This window comes from Ranitomeya imitator, chromosome 1 (assembly GCF_032444005.1).
Source record: "Ranitomeya imitator isolate aRanImi1 chromosome 1, aRanImi1.pri, whole genome shotgun sequence".
In the NCBI taxonomy this organism is placed as follows: Eukaryota; Metazoa; Chordata; class Amphibia; order Anura; family Dendrobatidae; genus Ranitomeya; species Ranitomeya imitator.
Window position 1 is genome coordinate 221,952,858 of NC_091282.1, and position 16,920 is coordinate 221,969,777.

At 39.6% G+C, this 16,920-nt stretch overlaps 1 protein-coding gene across 1 annotated transcript in view; it reads left to right on the forward strand.

Annotated features, from left to right (window-relative positions):
- Positions 1-6,124, forward strand: part of CHSY3 (chondroitin sulfate synthase 3) — a 550,154-nt gene extending 544,030 nt beyond the window's left edge. The window contains exon 3 of the mRNA XM_069754042.1: positions 3,524-6,124. Coding sequence (XP_069610143.1) covers positions 3,524-5,086 — 1,563 coding nt within the window. The 3' untranslated portion in view covers positions 5,087-6,124. The remainder of the gene's footprint in view (positions 1-3,523) is intronic.
- Positions 6,125-16,920: the final 10,796 nt, after the last annotated feature.

The following is a 16,920-nucleotide window of genomic DNA, read 5'->3' on the forward strand; positions in this document are numbered from 1 at the left end:
CAGCCTTAGGGAATTTGAGCCCCGAACGCTGGATTGCTTGTACAATACATGTCAATATTTTATATATTGCAGTCTATTTTGAAATTACCTATCTCCTATGAAGCCAAGCCTGTTGCTAGAAAAAAAAAAAAAAATTGTGTTGCATGTACCCTACTATTTTCACACGTAACACTTGAGAGGGTCAAATTTAGGCTTTATGTTTGCTGGAGATCAAGAAAATGTTTGTGTTTTAGTCAGTGAAATATAAGTTCATCTATGGCTGCCCACACAATAAAAGCTATGTTCCTGTTCCTAAAAAGGTTGCTATAAACCAGTAACCATATTACATTTGGGCTGCCAAGATCCCAGACTAGATCTGTGCTTTCACCCTCTGTAATACACCTTATATGGTAAAGGACAGACTAGTATAAAGAAGTAGATGTAAACCTTCTTGAGTTTAGTAAAACTATTATACATATTTGTTTAGTTTGTAGAACTATGTTTTGTGAATTAAGTTTACAAAATGTGTTATTTTGACATCATGGATTACATTATTGAGCCTATTCAGTTAGCTACTATTGTTCTGTAACAAGTATGTGTATAAACCTTAATGGATATTCTGGCTCCAAACTCAAAGTAAATGGATATATGGATGAAAGTGTATAAACATAGCATCTGTCTATTCAACAAACTGGAAGAAAATCAGAATCTGGTTTATATAAGAATATAAATATATTTATTTACTGCTTGTGAAGTAATCTCACCCATGAGACAGATTAATGCGGCACATAACTAAAGTGTCTCTCTATACAATTCATGTAAAAGTCACAGCAGTTCATCCAGATGGCTCAGAAATGATTGTCGTATAGATTTCTGCACATTAAAGACACTCAACTATGAATGTCATTGATAGGAACATACTAAGAAAAGTATTTCACTGCATTCAAAATGCCCTTAGACTTGTATCAGTCGGGCTAGGCCAAACAGAGCATCCTTTTGGTATTGATATATGTGTAGCTGATATATACCTTTGTGTCAACTACAGGTGGGCCATTTATATGGATACACCTAAATAAAATGGGAATGGTTGGTGATATCAACTTTCTGTTTGTGGCACATTAGTATATGGGAGGGGAAAAACTTTTCAGGATGGGTGGTGTTAGGGGTCGAGTTCCTGCCTCTGCACAGTGGGAATCTCGGGCCATCTCCCATTCTTCTCCTGCCACAGTGGAGCCTGCTCAGCAGAGATGTTGATCCCAGCGTCTTGCTCAGTCTGACTCTGTGCTAAGAGTTACTGCTGCATTTCCTGCTTCTGCCATTGAAGTCAGTGTTGGGCAGCGGCGAGTGGATGCTTCTGGGGCTAAGTCCTGCTTTTCACATTCTGAGCATGCCCAGAGTAAGATCTCTCATTGGAGATCGAGGGTCACATGATCAGATACTGCAGCTAAGGTCCTTGTAGGTGCTAGGACTAAATCCTGCTTTGCTCTCTGAGCATGCCCAGGGCAAGATCTCTCAGTGGAGATCTGGGGTCACATGCTCAGGTACTGCAGCTCTCCATTGGTCCTTCTTTGAAAGGTCCTAAACGTGCTGCAACTATTTAAGGCTCGCATGGCCGCACGGCCATGCGCTAGTATCAATTCATATATGTGCTTTGCGCCAGTGTGGTTATGTATAAGTGTGTTCAGGGACCCGGCTGAAATAAGCCCCTAGAATACCAGCACCTCCTGTGAGGAGATTGTATGAGTGTGTTCAGCGACCCGGCTGAAATAAGCCCCTAGAATACCGGCTTCTCTGGTGAGGAGTTTGAATGTTGCATAACCACTGACTGCTATCAGCTTGGCAGTAAGCTTGTGCTCCTGTGTGGAGTAACAGAGCTGGCCTGTACCGCCTAACAGTGCCGCCATTCGCTAGCAGCAGGTTCCTCCTGCATGGTGGACCCTGGGCTGCGATCGCACCATTTATAATAAACATCTCAATTTTCTCGGTGCGTTCCGCTAGCCCTAACAGGTGGTGACCATGGCGGACATTTTGAAGTCAGCCATTTTGGATCCAACTTTTTTTTTTAAATGGGAAGAGGGTCATGTGACACATCAAACTTATCGAGAATTTCACAAGAAAACAAAGGTGTGCTTGGTTTTAATGTGACTTTATTCTTTCATGAGTTATTTACAAGTTTATGACTAGGGTTGAGCGAAACGGGTCGGCCACTTTCAGAAGTCGCCGACTTTTGGCAAAGTCGGGTTTCATGAAACCCGACCCGACCCCTGTGTGGGGTCGACCATGAAGTCGGCGATCTTCTGAATCTGGAATCGGAATTCCGATACCGATTCCCGATATGTTTAAGATATCGGGAATTAGTATCGGAATTCAGATTTAAGTGTAAAATAAAGAATAAAAATAAAAAATATCGCTATACTTACCCTCTGACGCGCCCTGGTACTAACGGGGAACCTTCCTTCCTTCGAATCAGCGCTTTCAGGACCTTGCGGTGACGTCGCGGTGACGTCACGGCTTGTGATTGGTCGCGCGACGGCCCATGTGACCGCCGCGCGACCAATCAGAAGCCGTGACGTCACCGCGACGTCACTGAAGGTCCTGGAAGTGCTGATTCTTAGGAAGGAAGGCTGCCGGAAAGAAGCAGGGCGCGTCCGAGGGTGAGTATATACCTAATAGGAATATACTCACCCTTCATGAAATTGTAAATAAGTACTGAAAGAATAAAGTCAAGTTAAAACCAAGCACACCATTGTTTTTCATGTGAAATTCTCAATAAGTTTAATGTGTCACATGACTCTCTTCCCATTGAAAAAAATAAAGTTGGATACAAAATTACAAACTTCAAAATGGGCGCCATGATTACCACCCATCTTGAAAAGTTTTCCCCCTCCCATATGCCAATGTGCCACAAACAGGAAGTTGATATCTCCAACCATTCCCATTTTATTTAGGTGTATCCATATAAATGGTCCACCCTGTATATTGAAAAGTGGGTAGTGTGATGGCTCAGTGGTTAGCACTGTTACTTTGCAGTGCTAGGGTCCTGGGTTCAAATCCCACAAAAGACAACATTTGCAAGGAGTTTGTATGTTCTCCCCGTGTTTGCGTGAGGGTACTCCAGGTTCTTCCCACACTCCAAAGATGTATTCATAGGGCATTTAGCTTGTGAGCCCCAATGGAGACCATGTCTGTCATGATGATGCCTGTAAAGTGTTGTGTAATAAATTGTGCTATATTGGGGAGTAAAATAAATAAAGGCATAATTGAATCAACTACATGCAATGGGATTCATTGTAGATGTTGACAAGTGTATAGGCATACAGTGTATTTTTTTCATTTCCTTTTATTGCATTGTAAAAAATAGTTTTACGTAATATATGTGTATATGTATGTATATTTAAATTTATGAGTAGAAAAGCTAAATAAATGTTCAGTTGCTTTCTTATGCCCTTTCATTTTCAACCTGAATATTATGCGAACCATCAAGTTATTATTATACAGATATATCAATATTACAGCATTTATTTTATTATTTCTTTTTTTCCAGATGCAGCAACTATTCCATGAAAATTATGAACACAACAGAAAAGGATATATACAAGATCTCCACAACAGCAAAATACATACAGCTATAACACTGCACCCTAATAAAAGACCAGCGTACCAGTACAGGCTGCATAATTATATACTGAGCCGGAAGATTTCTGAATTACGCTTTCACACCATCCAGCTTCATAGGGAAAGCGTTTTGATGAGCAAGCTTAGTAATATGGAGATAAACAAGCTAGACCAGCAGCTTGGGATGATGCCATCTTTCAATAGATTTCAGCCACGGGAAAGGAATGAAGTAATTGAATGGGAGTTTCTTACGGGAAAACATATATATTCAATGTCTGCAAATGCTCCGCCATGCCAGAGTCTAAATAACCTTCTCAAGGTGTCTTTGGATGACACGGTGATGCAAGTAATGGAAATGATCAATGAAAACTCAAAATCAAGAGGAAGGTTAATTGATTTTAAAGAAATCCAGTATGGCTACCGCAGGATCCACCCTATGTACGGAGTAGAATATATATTAGATTTGTTACTGTTATATAAAAGACATAAAGGTAGAAAACTGACTGTTCCTGTAAGACGTCATGCATATTTGCAACAGTCATTTAGTAAACCATTCTTCAAAGAAGATGAAGAATTAGACGTGCAGAGTTTTTTGCAGAGCATTAATAGCGATACACAGTCTTTCTCATTTTTATCTAACTCATTAAAAATGTTTTCTGCTCTTCACATGACTAAGGAAATGAAAGAAAAGAGTGACAAGAAAATACATTTCCTTGTTCCGCTCACCGGAAGGTATGATATCTTCTCAAGGTTTATGGAAAATTATGAAAAGGTCTGCCTGATCCCAAAGCAAAATGTTAATCTAGTCATTATTTTATTTGATTCGGAAACAAACACCGATTCCTATAAGCACATTGAACTCATGGCGGAATATCAAAATAAATTCCCTCTGGCGGAAATGTCTATAATAAAAATGTCAGGACAGTTTTCCAGGGGGCTGAGTCTGGACAAAGGATCTGCTCAGTTTGACAATGACACCTTATTGCTCTTCTGTGATGTAGACTTGTTGTTCACGTCAGAATTTTTACAAAGGTGTCGGGATAACACTATTCAGGGACAACAAGTGTATTACCCAATTGTATTTAGTCAGTATGACCCAAAAGTAATTTATGGTGGAAATCCTCATGCAGATAGTAACTTTGTCTTTACAAAAAAAACTGGATTTTGGAGAGACTACGGATATGGTATTACTTGTATTTATAAAAGTGACCTACTGAAAGTTGGTGGCTTTGATACGTCCATTCAAGGATGGGGCTTAGAAGACGTCGACCTCTTTACTAAAGTTATATCGTCTGGTCTCAAAGCCTTTCGAAGTCAAGAAACGGGGGTGGTTCATGTTTTTCATCCTGTCCAATGTGACCCCAATTTAAACCCTAAACAGTATAAAATGTGCCTGGGTTCCAAAGCAAGTACATTTGCATCTGCTTCTCAATTAGCAGAGATTTGGTTAGAGAAACATTTAGGTGTTGGATATAATAGAACGCACTCCTGACATGTCTACTTACTCTGATGTCAAGAGGAGTTTACCTCATGCTACAACTTTGTCATCATTGTCTACAAACTCCTCTGTGTCTTCCAAAGGATATTTTCTGTTCACTCAAGGTGATTAAAAAAGCCTCTAGTGACTAGCGATATTTTAATTTCCTGCTGAAGATGAGGTTACTATTCCCATTTTTGTGTTTGGAAATGAGTTAAGATATGCCAATAAGTTACATGATCTCAAGGAGCACACTTTTTTCAAGACTACACCATCCAAACCGGAAGATGACTCTTAATGGGGAATAGGATGTGATATCATTATTTTGTTTTCCAATGTGACCCAAATATTTGCTGGCAAAGGTACCACAGAAGTGCATTATGCTTCCCTTTGGGAAGAGACTTGAGTTTTATAATTTATAATAAGACTTAAATATATAAACACTACTTTTGTTCATCTTTAGAATTTTTAAAGTAAAAGATAACTATGATTGTATCTTTATTTTTTAAACTCCATTCGGAGGGTCTTTTCATGAACATCTGGTACTGGCTACCAAGATCCAAATTGTCTTACTATGCGTCCATTTTTGAATGTGTTCCTCTTATATTAAATCAACACTCTAGGGAATATAATTGCATCAAAATTCAAGACATGAACGGTCTAGAATCCATTTTTTATTATGTGCTGGCAAGAAGATGAATTGTACTAAAAATATTAAAAGCAAAGAACATTTAACCATATTTCCTTTTTTCAAGAAATATGCAAATTTTGTTTTTTCATAATTCCAACCACAAATATATTCCCATTAATTCCTTGTGCTGTAAAATTGAATGTGACAAATTGCTGGGTATTTAAAGGATATGTAAAGGTGAAGTTCTGCTCAGATTGTCTATTATCTTTCAGTTGCCCTGACATTGACATATGTGAAATATTGTATTATTGGTTTTAAAAGAATAACAGTCATTTAACATATAGAATTATCATGTTTATCAATTAGGACTACAGATTACAGTTTATTCTCTAACCCAATAGAACAGTGTTTCTCAACTCCAATCTTCAAGACCCATCAACGGGTCATGTTTTCAGGATTTCCTTAGTATTGCCCAGGTGATGGAATTAATGCTTGAGCAGGTAATGAAATTATCACCTGTGCAATACTAAGGAAATCCTGAAAACATGACCTGTTGGTGGGTCTTGAGGACTGGAGTTGAGAAACACTGCAATAGAAGAACTTTTAATGAAAATCTTTGCAACTGGTGAAAGTTTTCAAGGCATATTTCACTTTAACTCTATAGACTGAATGTAAAAAAAATGTGATTTCCATATTTTGGTGCTTTATAACGCTTCCCTGAGGACAGATTTCAAATCTTGTCAACAGCTTAATGGATTGTGCATTTAGCAGACTCATCGCTGATGCCTGTCCGCAATGGTGTAAAATATAGTAAGTAACACTTCTTCCAAGTGGACAATCAATATACGACAATGATTCCTACATTAGCCAAGGCAAAATATTCATCACAAACCTCTGATCCCAAAGTTGGTTTTATGTCTGTTAAGGACAGTTGTGTCAGAAGATTTACAATTTGACATTTGTTAGAAATGTGATATAGAAGATGCTAAGCACAGCCTAAATAGGGGAGGTGCACAGTCATAGGTGCCCAAACCTGAACGTATACAATATAAAGTGACTAGCACACTCCAGGGTGTTGTGATGCAAAAAAGTGGGGATTTATTACATACAGTAAATCACAAACGTTTCGGTCGATACTGGACCTTCATCAGTGTGCTAGGTATAATTGTATACTTGTATGGCCCCAAAAACAATAGACTACTCGGATTTGCATCAATCAGACATGCTGGAAAAAAAGCAACAAGCCGGGAAGAAACAGAACCAGGCTGGTCAACTGACGGTGAGTCAGAATAATGGGTGGCGCTGAGGCTCAAAAGAGCTGTCAGTACACCGGGACACTAGGGATAAATGCGGTATCCACACTCTATTAGCGGTGGATACCGCATTTATCCCTAGTGTCCCGGCGTACTGACAGGTCTTTTGAGCCTCAGCGCCACCCATTATTCTGACTCACCGTCAGTTGACCAGCCTGGTTCTGTTTCTTCCCGGCTTGTTGCTTTTTTTCCAGCATGTCTGATTGATGCAAATCCGAGTAGTCTATTGTTTTTGGGGCCATACAAGTATACAATTATACCTAGCACACTGATAAAGGTCCAGTATCGACCGAAACATTTGTGATTTACTGTATGTAATAAATCCCCACTTTTTTGCATCACATCACCCTGGAGTGTGCTAGTCACTTTATATTGTATTTGTTAGAAATGGGCACGAAGATTCAACAGACCCTGGTCTAGCTACCACATTGGTAGTCCATGACTGATGAAACAGCCATGAAAACCTTCTCATGCCATCTGACATCACTGACACCTCTTCTGATTGCTAAGCGTGCCACGAAGTCATTGTTAGGGTGTGGCGCATGCGTGATGTTGCATCAGGCCTACTAATCAGAAGAAGCACTGGGAATGTTGGCAACTAGGAGGAGAAAAAGGAGCACAACGGTCCAGTCCCAGTGCAAATTCCTCAAGCAGAGTCATGTCACGGTAAAAATAATTTGGCACTTTTTTCATATTGCAAGGTCAATTGTTCTGTTTATTGTTCAGCAATCCAAACACATGATATATGGTCACCAGAACAGTTGTACTTCCACTCACAGTGCTTTTTTTCAACATTGTAATCAGCCTCTGTAATCCAATGTTTGTGAGAAGTCACCTAATCGTACCCAAATGTCATATTTTTGGATTGCTGAAAAATAAACAGAACAACTATACCTTGCAACTTGAAAAAGAATATTGAGTTCCTTTTATCATGACAACTAGGCAAAGGCCACATGGCTCTTATTGCCACTGACTATCAATGTGGCTGCTGGAACAGGGTCCGGCAAATTCTTTTGGTCAACTCTACCAGTTATGATTTAGTGTATTGCATCTACTATAACAAGATGTCATCTGTACTAGCAAATGCACCTAACATCAGCAGATATAGTAAGCCCTACTAGTAATTAGCCCCTTAGTGCCTGATAGAACCTGTAGGCACCTCTGCCAAATAAGTCACCAGTATTATAAATTGGAATAAGAAAATGCGAGCCATGTTACAGATTGTACAGTGTCAATCAGTAGAATCAAACTATGTGCACATATGCCATATATACCTTGTTGTCCCCATATGGCGAGAAATTGATTGATCAGTTGAGTCACAAAGTATAAAATATGAACGCATTTTCAGGAAACAATATTTGGGAAATGGGGGTTATATAAAATGTAACAGTTGATGATACTAGTATTGGAGATGGCAGTAGCTGGAAAAGAGACTATGAGGATTTTTTTTTAATATTATCATTTGTACAACATGTCTCTCTTCAAAATAATTTGGAAACAATAACAACAGCCGACATATTATGTAATGAACCAATTCTCCTAACACAGGTTATTAGATATTGGGGCATTGCATCATTTAAAGTGGTTGTCCATTATTTATCCCAAGGATAGTCCTGTAGAAAATGAACCAAGTGAAATTGTGCATACATGCTTGCTTTTCACCCTTCACCCCTATTGTAATGATCGGTAGGGGTCCCAGTGTTCCGACAGGTATCACCTGTTCTGTGAATAGGTGATAAGTTGTGACTGTGGATCAGCCCCTCTAAATATTGTAATACAATGGTTGAGCTTATTTCATTCATTATGTTTAATAAGATTTTACAGTAGGAGAAAGCAAATGACTTTTTCTAGATACAGTGGCACATTTCTTCACAGAGTGTGTGCAGCATTGCTTTGTAGTATAGAGGAGGTGAGCTAAAATACTAGATACAACCCATGTACAGAGGTGGTGCTATTTTTGGAAGATTTTTCTCTTATAGATTTGCGAAAGGATTATAAAAAAATCTTCCTTATAGAAGCCATAAAAACAAAAACATGGTACTACTATATGTTAAATGTACTGTACACTGTTATATACTGTATATTTACGTTAAAATTCCCAAGCGTGTAAAAAGATCTCTAAAATATGACAATCAAAAAAAAAGGAAAATGCCAAACAACAGCAAATGTGTAACCACAAAGGATAGACATGTATTCTACAGATGGAATGTTGAATGCAAATGTTGCCTTGAAATGGTTTTCTTTTATCAGTGTATATGTGATGGGAAGACTAGTTGTAGTATTGCTGTAACTGAACCTCAACATCTGGCTTCTTGAATCTGATGACTCTGATACTTGGTCAACTTAAGCAACATTCAGCAGATGGAGACGTATTCATTCCAGAAATGAATAGCTGCTATTTTAAGGTTATGTGAATTTATTATGTCTAGTTTTAAAAGCAAATGGTTACACAAATTACCAAGAAATACTAAAGAAACTGCAAGTTATCATAAAACATAAAGCTGTTTCCTGTTTCTCCTAATATCTAAATATAAGGCAAACTTAGCATAGTGGGAAAGCATGTGGTCAAAAATACAAAGAGAAAGTGGCCTAGTAAAGAAAATAAAATGTAAAAATCTGATAGTCCAGCACCTGTGGAATCAGGATTTTTAGTTTTTGGGATTATGAAATTGATATTAGATACATTTGGGAAAATATATTCACAATTGTCCAGTTGTGCACAAAAAAAAAAAAAACCTATCTGGCTTTCTTTCCTTCTATTTACTGCCTAACTGTACTTCACATGTCCTGGTGATTCATGTACAGGAAAACAGTACTGGTGAGATCTGTGGTTTATGTCCATGTGCCATCCGTATGTACATATGTGACATCCGTGTATCTGTTTGCTGTCCATATGTCTGTGAGTCCATGTTTCACATTCATGTGGCATCCGTGTGACACATACCGGCACCTGGGAAAAGCAGTACAGTTCGAGCTGATTCCAGGTGCCGGCTGGTAAGGGCAGCTCTCATCATTGTTGCTTGGTCTCCCTGAGATCAGCGCGACCAGGGACAATGATAGGAGTTGTATTCAGCATCCGCTGGGTCCCTCCTGTGGAAAATAATTAAATAAAAATGGCGTGAACTCCCGCACAGTGTTAGTAACCAGCAGAGGGAAAGCCCACAGTTGGGAGCTTATGTTAACCCCTTTACCCCCAAGGGTGGTTTGCACGTTAATGACCAGGCCAATTTTTACAATTCTGACCACTGTCCCTTTATGAGGTTATAACTCCGAAACACTTCAACCAATCCCAGTGATTCTGACACTGTTTTCTCGTGACATATAGTACTTCATAGCAGTGGTAAAATTTCTTTGATATTTCCTGCATTTATTTGTAAAAAAAAAATGGAAATTTGGTGAAAATTTTGAAAATTTTGCAATTTTAAAAATTTGAATTTTTATGCCCTTAAATCACAGAGATATGTCACACAAAATACTTAATAAGTAACATTTCCCACATGACTACTTTACATCAGAACAATTTTGGAGGCAATTTTTTTTTGTTAGGGAGTTATAAGGGTTAAAAATTGACCAGCAATTTCTCATTTTTATAACACCCTTTTTTTTAGGAACCACATCACATTTGAAGTCATTTTGAGGGGTCTATATGATAGAAAATAACCAAGTGTGACACCATTCTAAAAACTGCACCCCTCAAGGTGCTCAAAACCACATTCAAAAAGTTTATTAACCCTTCAGGTGTTTCACAGGAATTTTTAGAATGTTTAAAAAAAAAATGAACATTTAAATTTTTTTTCACAAAAAAATTAATTCAGCTCCAATTTGTATTATTTTACCAAGGATAACAGGAGAAATTGGACCCCAAAAGTTGTTGGACAATGTGTCCTGAGTATGCCGATACCCCATATGTGGGGGTAAACCACTGTTTGGGTGCATGGTAGAGCTCGGAAGGGAAGGAGCACCATTTGACTTTTTCAATGCAAAATTGACTGGAATTGAGATGGAATGCCATGTTGCGTTTGGAAAGCCTGATGTGCCTAAACATTGAACCCCCCCACAAGTGACACCATTTTGAAAACTAGTCCCCCTAAGGAACTTATCTAGATGTGTGGTGAGCACTTTGACCCACCAAGTGCTTCACAGAAGTTTATAATGCAGATCCGTAAAAATAAAAAATCATATTTTTTCACAAAAATGATCTTTTTGCCCCCAATTTTGTATTTTCCCAAGGGTAAGAGAAGAAATTGGACCACAAAAGTTGTTGTGCAATTTGTCCTGAGTAGGCTGATACCCCATATGTGGGGGTAAACCACTGTTTGGGCGCATGGCAGAGCTAGGAAGGGAAGGAGTGACGTTAGTCTTTTCAATGCAAAATTGACTGGAAATGAGATAGGACACCATGTTGCATTTGGAGAGCCCCTGATGTGCCTAAACAGTGGAAACCCCCATTCTAACTGAAACCCTAACCCAAACACACCCCTACCCCTATTCCCAAACACACCCCTAACCCCAACCACACCCCTAACCCCAACACACCCCTAACCCCAACCCTAACCACACCCCTAACCCTAATCCCAACCATAACCCTAACCACACCCTTAACCCTGACACACCCCTAACCCTAATCCCAACCCTAAATGTAATCTAAACCCTAGCCCTAAGCCTAACCCTAGCCCTAACCCTAGCCCTAACCCTAATGGGAAAATGGAAATAAATAAATTTTTTTTAATTTTTCCCTAACTAAAGGGGTGATGAAGGGGGGTTTGATTTACTTTTATAGTGGTTTTCTAGTGGATTTTTATGATTGGCAGCCGTCACACCCTAAAAGACGCTTTTTATTGCAAAAAATATTTTTTGCGTTACCACATTTTGAGAGCTATAATTTTTCCATATTTTGGTCCACAGAGTCATGTGAGGTCTTGTTTTTTGCGGGACGAGTTGATGTTTTTATTGGTAACATTTTCGAGCACGTGACATTTTTGATCGCTTTTTATTCCGATTTTTGTGAGGCAGAATGACCAAAAACCAGCTATTCATGAATTTCTTTTGGGGGGGGCGTTCCGCGTTTGGTAAAATGGATAAAGCAGTTTTATTCTTCGGGTCAGTATGATTACAGCAATACCTCATTTATATATTTTTCATGTTTTGGCGATTTTATACGATAAAAACTATTTTATAGAAAAATAATTATTTTTGCATCGCTTAATTCTGAGGACTATAACTATTTAATTTTTTTGCTGATGATGCTGTATAGCAGCTCGTGTTTTGTGGGACAAGATGATGTTTTCAGCAGTACCATGGTTATTTATATCCATCTTTTTGATCGCGTGTTATTCCACTTTTTGTTCGGCGGTATGATAATAAAGCGTTGTTTTTTTGCCTGTTTTTTTTTTACGGTGTTCACTGAATGGGTTAACTAGTGGGACAGTTTTATAGGTCAGGTCATTACGACGTGGCGATACTAAATATGTGTACTTTTAATGGTTTTAATAAAGAAATGTATTTATGGGAACAATATATATATATATATATTTTTAGGATTTTTTTTTTTTGTAACATCTGAATATTTTTTTTTACACTATAACATAGCCCCTGGGGGGCATCATGTTATAGTGTAAGATGGCTGATCTGACACTTTGCTGTGCACTGTGTCAGATCAGCGATCTGACGTGCACTCCTGGAGGCTTCCCGGCGCCTGCTCTGAGCAGGCGCTGTTAAGCCACCTCCCTGCAGGACCTGGATGCAGCCCCACGGCGAGTTTGGATCCAGGGCCTGCAGGGAAAAGTTCGGAAATCCTCGGAGCAACGCGATCACATCGCGTTGCTCCGAGGGTGTCAGGGAAGCCCGCAGGGAGCCCCCTCCCTGCGCAATGCTTCCCTATACTGCCAGAACACTGCCATCATGTTTGATCACAGTGTGCCGGGGGTTAAAGTGCCAGAGGCGGTCCTTGACCACTCCTGGCACATAGTGCCAGATGTCAGCTGCGATAGTCAGCTGACACCTGGCCGCGATCGGCCGTGCTCCCCCCATGAGCTTGGCCGATCGCTATGATGTACTATCCCGTCGGTGGGCATACGGGCCCACCCCACCTTGAAGGGATAGTACGTCTAATGCCAGAAAGGGGTTAATAATCTGGGAATATCTCATAAGGTTCCCAGGCTATTAATAACAAGCTTTCAGCTGTTTGTTTAGCCTTTCATGGTGATTTTACAGGGGAACCCTGAAAAAAAATGACGTAGGAGCCCCTATAAATTCAATCCAACAAAGACAGCAGTGAGCTGATATTAATAGCCTGGGAAGGAGCCAGAGATATTCATCCCCTAGACAACGAACATTAGCCATCAGCTGCCCTAGAAATGGTTCATCCATAAGATGCGCCAATTCTGGCACTTAGCCTCACTTTTCCCACATGCCCTGTGGAGGTGGCTAGTGGAGTGATAATAGTGGGGTTAATGTCACCTTTGTGTTGTCAGGAGACATCAAGCCCAAGGGTTAGTAATGGAGAGGTGTCTGTAAGACGCCCCAATTACTAACCCCATAGTAAGTATTGAAATAAACACTGGGCAAGAATAAAATCCTTTTTTTGAAATAAAACAAATCACCCTGTTTTACAAAGTTATACTCACCTTTAAAGGCATAAAGATGAGTGTAACTGTATTTATTATTTTTAAATAAATGTGTAAAACAGGTTGTTTTGTTTTGTGTCCCTCTAGGATTATCTGGTTGTTTAATAAAATCTGTTCTGTGACTTTTTTTCACTTAGCTTATTCTTAACTTTTTTTTACTGATTTAACCCCTCAGTGACCGTGCAATTTTCCGTTTATGAGATTTCGTTTGATCCTCCCCTTATTCCAAGAGCCATAATTTTTTTTCCATCCGCATAGCCATATGAGAGATTGGTTTTTGTGGAATGAGTAGTACTTTGGAATTACACCATTCATTTGATCATGTGTGGTACATTGGAAAGTGGGAATAAGTTTTTTTTGCATTTTTATTTGCCATGTTTACTATATGGTAAAACTGACCTGACAATATAATTATCCAGGTCAGTACGAGTACACAGATATCAAAAATGTATAGATTTTTTTTTAGTTAAATGGTGTTTTTTTTTTTTTAGAAATTTGTAAAAAAAAAAACCCAAACAAATAAAAACCAAAAACAATTCCCTTATGTCATTATTTACAAAACCTATAATGTTTTCATTTTTTGGGATATGGAGCTGTGTGAGGGTTTATTGCATTTTGAGCTGACATTTAAATTGACACCATTTAATAGTCCTCTTAAGGGCAGTCCCACACGTCCAGATAATTCCGGTACCGGAAAAAATCGGTACCGGAATTATCCGTGTCCGTGTGCCCCTGCGTTTCTGTGGCACATCAGTGTGGCACACATGCGGCTCATGTGTGCCACCCGTGTGCTCACTGGGTACCACACGGAGCGTGCAGGAGACAGCGCTAAAGTTTAGCGCTGTCCCCTGCATCGTGCTGAAACCGCGATTCATATCTTCTGTGCAGCAGCATTTGCTGTAAAAAAGATATGAATAATCCTTTTTTTTGTGGTTTTTCATGTTTAAAATAAAGGTCCATGTCCCCACCCCCTGTGCGCCCCCCCTGTTCTGAAAATACTCACCCAGCTCCCTCGTTGGCTGTCACTGCTTCCTATACTGGCCGCACCTACTACTGTATGCGGTCACGTGGGGCCGCCGATTACAGTCATGAATATGCGGCTCCACCTCCCATAGGGGTGGAACCGCATATTCATGACTGTAAATGAGCAACCCCACGTGACCGCATACAGTAGAAGGTGCGGCCAGGACAGGAAGCAGCGACAGTCAATGAGGGAGCTGGGTGAGTATTTTCAGAACAGCGGGGGGGTGGGGCGCACAGGGGGTGGGGACATGGACCTTACTGTAGCGCTGTCTCCTGAACGACACACGGACTGCACACGGACAACGTCCGTGTGCGGTACATGTTTTACACGGACCCATTGACTTTAATGGGTCCGTGTAATCCGTACGCTCCCACGAACACTGACATGTCTCCGTGTTTGGCACACGGAGACATGGTCCGCAAAAAATCAATGACATCTGCACAGATGCATTGATTTTAATGTGTCTACGTGTGTCAGTCGCTCCGGTACGTGAGGAAACTGTCACCTCACGTACCGGAGCCACTGACGTGTGAAACCGGCCTAAGAGACTTGAAGCTGTGATCGTCTGATCGCCAGTGCCATATACAACAGTGCTTCAACCCTGCTTTGAATATTAGAAATCGCTGTCTTTAGCAGACTCCCCGGCTATCATGACAACCTATTGTCGCTCAGTGATCACCTGACAGGTGCACCGATGGGCGGGATGAATGTCGCTCTTCTGGCTGGTAAGTGATAAATCCCACTGTCAGGGATTGACAGCGGGATTTAACTGTTTAACAGCTGCAGGTGTGGCACTATTCTACCCGCGGAAGATAAAGGAACATTTTTACTGATTAAATTAGTTATCATGTGTCGGGAAAAATGTGAGCTCGACATGTGAACCAACATCAAAGGCAGGGATATGACCTTTGATGTAAATATACGTCATATGTTATGAAGGGGTTAAAGTCAACCTAATAAAAAAAATCCTGCCCTGGTCATTGTGGTCACACAGGTCAAATTGTAATCAAACAGGGTGCATTTACTTTCTCTAAGACTGTGCACAAGTCTTTCATTGTATTTGAATTTAAGTGGAAAAATGTCAAATTTCTACATTCTTTTTGATGGGTGCTAGAAAACTATTTTTTCAGCCAATCGGGTGCTGGACTAAAAGAATTTTACTGTTCTGTAGATTTGATTTTATTACCTTATGCTTTAAAAATGATGGTTGAGCAAAAGAATATCTTTAAAACAGCAATGCATATTTTAGTGGATGAATCTTGCCTGCAGCTCTGTATAAAACTGACTATTGTTGAACAAGTACTGGACTGTACTTTTGATAATGATTTTTTTTAATATGTGCAGACATGTTATTCTTTACATTGTCTATTGAGACTTGTGATGCTCTTCTCTGTAGAGCCATTCCTGTTATTTTTTGTATATGTATTATTTAAGGTAATATTGGTTACTTGCTGGTCTGGTAACTTATGCAAAATTTCATTTTTTTTTCTCTGTTAATTTTATAAAATATTTCATTTCTTTAACATCATTGCACTTTTTGTGTTTTTAATGTATTTATTCAGCACAATAAAACTATATTCTAAAGTTTTAGCTCATAAAGTGAGTTGTTTAAAAAAAAAATCATAAAATTATACTGTTAAAGGGAACCTGTTATATCTGCAAACGCTATTAACCGGAAGATTTAGGGTTAATCTGCAGGCAAATAACAACCTAAAGCTGCCGGGCCGATGCACTGAAAGCTCAGCTGTCAGGAGGAAATTAACTGTATTCCTACTGACAGCCTTCAGCTTTCAGTCATAGAAGGGCAACCAGTGCGGCATTAGTCACCACTAAGTATACAGTGAGCGGTTTCTGTAACCATACCCTAGCACACTGACCCATCTCTGCCGTTTATAAGGGCAGAGATGGCGGTTTGTCAGTGTACCAGGGAATGGTTACTGCCGTCACTCACTCTATACTTAGTGGTGACTAATGCCGCTCTGGCTGCACTTCAATGACTGAAAGCCAGAGGAATAAAGTTAATTTCCTCCCGGCAGCGAGACTTTTTGAAATCCCTGAGAGTTCCTTCCAACAAGTTTCAGGACAGTTTGTGAAAATAGAGGACCTATGACAAATGGCCATGAGGGATCAGATAAGGTTTTTTGTTAAGGTTCTTTCCACAATATGTTTTGCATCCATAAATCTCCATTTATCTGATGGAGGGCAGTGATTGGGGGAAGGTTTATGGATGCATTTAGCAGGCTGTGTTATTACAT